Source organism: Carcharodon carcharias, chromosome 21, assembly GCF_017639515.1.
Source record: "Carcharodon carcharias isolate sCarCar2 chromosome 21, sCarCar2.pri, whole genome shotgun sequence".
Classification (NCBI taxonomy): Eukaryota; Metazoa; Chordata; class Chondrichthyes; order Lamniformes; family Lamnidae; genus Carcharodon; species Carcharodon carcharias.
Genome location: NC_054487.1, coordinates 34,573,719 through 34,579,718, shown reverse-complemented (window position 1 = coordinate 34,579,718; position 6,000 = coordinate 34,573,719). Strand labels below are relative to the sequence as shown.

The window sequence follows — 6,000 nt, the reverse complement described above, 5'->3', positions numbered from 1 at the left end:
ATGGAAGCTGGGTGAAGAGTGGAAGAGAAAAAGAATCTAAAAGTAAGTAGATTATATTTATGATAGCGAATTTGACCTTGTGCTACCATAATCCACCTCTCAGTATTTTAATCTGAGGTTGGAACAGGGATACCTATATAATAAACAAAAAACTTTTTTGGGTGGGTGTGGGACTAAAAGAAATACAAATCAGAACAGAAGGGGGAAAAAATACAATAAGCACCAAATGTCAACAAACAGCTTGTTTTTCATTCAGAATATTTTGCCTTTACATGAAGCATCTGTAAATACATGGATTTTTAAAAAGAAAACGTAATTCATTTACAAATTTGTCATCCAAACATTTTCTGCGTCTTGTTGTAAGCTTTTTTTTTTTAAATGCTTTTTGTTTTTTTTTATTGCTACACTACCACACCTTAGAACAAAATGCTCACAAATCCACTCAACATATCATTTGTACTTTGACCATGGGCAGAGCCACACAGATATCAACAAAGTAGTAGAACAGTATAATACTGACTTGTTTTCTTACAAATGTGTAACAAAGAATATTCATTCAATAGTGATTACTTAAGAATTATATATATATTTTAAACTTTTTGCTTTAAGTAGAGCACCCATCCAGTGGTTAGTGTGCACCTTTGTCATATTTTGAGAGGAAAAAAGTAAAGCACTAATGCCCATCTAAATATTTTGTTCCATGCATATAGGTAATGAGCAATGTAAGCAAAAATTTCAGATACAGCTGGTCTTCTATTTTAGGTAAAGAGTCAGAATAAATCAAAATTAATAACCAGGATCAGCATGCAATACCACAGAAAGGTAGCACAGGTTGGATTTCTCCACTCAACTGAACTTCTGAACTCAGATGTTACTTTAATAAATTAAGTGAATAGAAGGTGTCAGGAAGTAGTGGAAAAATTAATGGTAAGCCTATTTGTACAAGATAGAGGACTGAGAGTGGTTCCCATTTAGAAACTGACATATAAAACTACAGATAAGATACAATGCCTAGGTTAAGATTTCTACTTCCAGCCATGAACTATCATGGTAAAACACATTCAACAGCGTGACAAAACTCAAAGTGTAAATAGAAAAAATAAAAAGACCATTTGTGTGATACAATGTTGATTTTTAATTTTTTTTCTCTTTTTCTCTTTGTCCCAGTTTATTTAAGACATTTCTTTTACACAATAAACAATTGTGACAACGTTTCTCAGTTCCATTAATCTGCTTAGCACTGCTCTGCCAAGTGAACCTTTTTAAACGAGAAGAGCAGGCATCCTACTCTCTACTGTATTTTCTGTACATCGATTAACCTAGTCACCCAACCAAGTGTAACATGATCACAAGCACTACCATGTTTTTCTCTAATTGTATTTACAATGTACTATGAGGTGGTGTGGCTGTGCTTTTCCGCCCTTTTTAAATTTCTGCCTTTAAAGGCACTCTGCATGCTTGTTGGCTAAGGGATTTAAAAAAGGCCCATTCAGAAGAAAAAACATCAAATATATCTACAGCACAAATTAAATACAGTTTCTTATTTTGCATCTTTTAAAATAAATCTGCTGTTCATATATAGCAGTTTCTGCATAAGTTGTGGGTTACTTATTCAGATAACTCACTTATCCAGCAAATAGCATTGAAATAATGTTTTGTAGGATTTGTGGCAGAAACGTGAAGGCTGTACCATGAAAAAAGAATAAACAGACGATGAATACAAACTGTTTCTTCTAGTGGAGTATTCTGTGAAGTCTTATCATTTTTCAACATAACAGAAGACATGAATATAACAATGCTTCAGTGATATCCTTGACCATCTTTCAGTCATACATGAATATATAACGGGATATTAAAATAACTGCAACAGAAATTTGTTACTTAAGGCTCTTACATGTATGGCACCTAAGGATATTTAGTGCAAGATTGTTCCGCTACTGTGGTAACAAATCACGCATTCAATACACTACTACACATTTGGAATGCTGTCAAAATCTTTGCACTGAACGCAGTGTGCTTTTGAGAAGCCTGAGTGTTTTTTATGCATGCTTGTAGCATGTTGAAAATACAATGCAACTGATTTCCTTCAGATTCTTTCTGCTTTATATCTGTAGTTGACTTTTGTTATCTTAGCAATTCGTCCTTAAGGAACATTCCAGCAAAAAGTAAAGGTTTTAAAAACCTGAAACTACTACACTGAAGCATTTGATAAAGATCCACTCAACCACCCTGTAATAATTTAGAATCTGATATTACTTGTGTAACAAACTTTAGCACACAATGAAATCACATAAAACTACTTTCCCACCTAACTCCTCCATACTAGACTAACTACTCTTAAAAATAAAAACTATTCATTAAAACTTTAGTAAAATTAAATTGTGGCACTTGCTAGAGAGCTACAGTCAAAGTACAAGAATTGTTTAGAGTACAACTTGTGATTGCTCCTTTAAAGTTTGAAATTAGTTGTAATAAAAAGAAATAAATACAGCTTTTTTTTTAAAAAGTACAACTCCACGTTAGCTATTGGGCCTAAAACACCATGCACTCCAATCATCTATTTTGGTTCGTCTCTACCTGAGAAATGCTTCTGATTGGAAAATGGGAGAATAAGGGCAAGGCCCAACACATAGAAGGTATCCAGACTTAGAATTGAGCAAGTTAACTTTTTTTTTTGGCTTTCTCACTTTCGGAATTCTTATCTTTTTACAAATTCCAGCATGTAGTCAAATATCCCTGGAGCTGTAGACCATTTAAAAAAATTCACCCACAGTATGGGCACTGTATAATTCTTCAATGTCTCTACAAACAAGGGCCCCACTATGCTTGTACAGTATATTGTATTTCACCCTGAAAACTATGAAGTGCAGCTTTATTATTTATATTTTAAAATTAAATGTTTCACTTTTTTGAAGTGGAGCCTGAAAGAACCCTGTACAAGTAAAATACTCATTTATTTCACATTAGATAAATTAAATTAAAAATCACCAGCAGGTTATATACTTCACCTACACGCATTCAATTTGGTGCATTGTCAGAATGGTCGAAAAATTCCTGTGAGATTTTTGAGGTGGCTGATACTTGAAATACAATAGTGCATGCATGTGCAACTGAAAATATCAATTCATGGGTGGGCTTGAATAAAAAGGAACTCTGTGGGGACAATTATATTCATATGTACACATATTTGCTCTTTTCTTCATAAGGGGGAGGAGGGAAGAGTGAACCTTGCTGTTAACAGATATGGCACACTGAACATTTTATTTGGAGATTCCAAATACAGAGGTTTAAGGAGCCATCAGGGCAGGTGTCTTTTTTAGTCTCCTCTTTTATCAATATATAGAAAAAGACAGGCTTGATAGCTTAATATTTTTTGTATATCCAACTGTGTTTGCCTTTTCTGTAATACTGCAATGAAATATTAGTTAGAACTGAATTCAGAAAGCTAGGGTATGCAAAAGGAAATGCTAAATGACTTGATTGTTCAGATATGCTTTGAAGCTACACCTTATGAAAGTCAATGCACCTCTTTTATTGGAGCATGGGATGCAGTTACCTGACAACAAATTGTTTCATAAAAGCATGTACAAGCAGATTTCACAATTCAGTTTTAATTTTTTTTTAAAAAAGAACTACATTGGCAGAATTAAGATGAATTCAGTTTCAATGCACACTATCCACTGGACAGCTCCTTTGAACATCTATGCTAACAGGCCAAGACTTCTTTCCACCCTCCCCTCCCAAAAAAAACTCAACCGTTTAATATTTTATAACTGAACAATTTGTTTTCTCTTTAGTCATCAAAAAACATTTAACCTGAAACATTTACATTGCAAGCCACATTGGAATGCATACTGGCATTAAACCAGTAGCATCTTGTGGTTCTCTTTATTTTTGTTCACCAGTAAAAGAATATAAAATCTTGTTCATTGAAGTGTTGACTGTAATAAAATAGATTTGCATTGCACTGCACAGTTTTTCCCGGAATTGTGAAAATGGTTGAAGGGACCATGCACTGCCAGAGCAGGCCTAAAGCTTCCCATGCCAAATAGCTGTGGCCTCCCGAGGTGCAGACCCTTTATTATCAGGAAGACTAGCTAGTGGATCAAGTAGCTGTCCTAAATTAATCAAAGCCTACTGGAGTATCATTTACTAAATAGGAAAGGAAAGAAGGTCCACAAAAATCTGTAGACCCTTTTAAAATTTGTGTCCCTTGACTCCAGCATTGACATTTTCAATGCCAATTATTTATTATGATTCTGAGGCAGATTCATGTACCATGTAGCAGATATTCCCCTTCCTCTTTCCCCCCCACCACCCGACCCCCCAACTTTATCACTGTCCCAGGGTTTGCTAAACTGTCACTTTTCTGTGATACAAATACAGTACTGGAGGAGGAAGAAACACATTTTTGGCATTTTTTAAAATATAAATCTGGCAAACCAATACAGTACTTCAAAAATAAAATGAAATAAAGAAAACATGGCTTCCCTAAAATACCCACGATATGGTTTAAGAAGTGATCTGCACAAAAATGTCAACAATAAGAGAAGTTGCAAAAAATGTTTTGCATCTGTATCCTTTAAATACTTGATAAAACATGTTCCATAGGCATTAGCAGGAAAATACTGTACTTATTATCCCACCTTAAATACTAACCTCATACTTTACTTTAAATATGTGTTTCTTACCTATATTAATACTGAAAAAATTAAACTTTGTTTGAATGCTCTGAAGACTCATACATACACAATAAAACCATTTTTTGCGCGTCACCTGAATAAATATGTCAGACATTGTCTTGCATGTTTGGATTTAGTTACAGTAATGTACAGTCCTAAAAAACAGATCCCCATTTCACAGGAAAACGCTTTATATGTTACAGCTTTGTTGCGTTTATTGTCAATCTACTGCAGTATGTTCCATTGTTTTCTTCTCTCTCTCATGAGGCAAACTGGTGTTCAAAACACCTGCTTGGAGAAGTCAAAAACTCTTTTTTCAGTGGCCATTTTCTGGTTCCAGAATCAGTAGGTTAAGGCCAACATAAAAATAAAATAAAAAAATTAAAATCTCTTCAGCTCTCAATGTAGTGGCTTAAAGTATTGCGGTCACAATACAAACTGCCTGTATGGTGCATTTTTTGCTCCAACAGTCTCTGCATACTGTACTGCATCGCTCAGTTATCAAACCCCACTGTTTCCACACATAAAATTGTGTAAATATTCCCAAACGACAGTAATTAAATATGGAATTGTCCAGTTCCTTTAGTTCTTTCCTTGCGATTGCTGCTTCAAGGTGGTTGGAGGGGTCACTACGGCAGCTGAAGGCTTGATCCATGGGAGGGAAACCAATGGGGATGCTCGAGAGGTGGCTGTGGTTGTCATCATTGTAACCTGGATCACTTGCTCGCTCTGCATCAGTCTAATCAGGGTTTTCACACGTTCCAAAGAGGCCTGAGTTCCTTTCTGTTTAGCTATGAGATTTGTTTTCAGTTCTAAACATTTCTGTTAAGTAAATAAAAGTTAGACAACAGTTTTTCAGTTGGCATTTTCATTGATTAGAAAGCTGCTCAACAAACACTGTTCTAGTCTACATACATACATAATAATCTGACCGCAGAACAGACCATTCAGCCTTTCAGGCCAATGGTAACTCGTCAGTGAAGATTACTACTCAAATCAAAGTCCCCTAAACTTTCCTTTACCCTTTTCTTATTCTTTTGAAAAAAAAATCAGGGTTTTTCCTTTTAATATTGTAATCTCTGTCTCAACAGCCATTTATGGTAAAGCATTTCATACTCTAATAACTTTTTGTATGAATAATATTCTTCTAACTTGCCCCTCCCTTTTTCTACTGGTAATCTTGAGTCTATTTCCCTTAGTTACCAATTTTCAAAACAGTGGAAATAATATTTATTATTCATCTTTTCAAGTCCCTCAAATATCAACATTTTTCAAGCCTTTCTTCATAAGTTATTACCTCTCATTGCTAGTGATATTC

General features: G+C 34.7%; 1 protein-coding gene across 1 annotated transcript in view; it reads right to left on the bottom strand.

Moving 5' to 3' along the window:
• Positions 1–272: 272 nt before the first annotated feature.
• Positions 273–6,000, bottom strand: part of phf21b (PHD finger protein 21B) — a 249,813-nt gene continuing 244,085 nt past the window's right edge. The window contains exon 16 of the mRNA XM_041215898.1: positions 273–5,504. Within this exon, the coding sequence (XP_041071832.1) occupies positions 5,265–5,504 (240 nt within the window). The 3' untranslated portion in view covers positions 273–5,264. The remainder of the gene's footprint in view (positions 5,505–6,000) is intronic.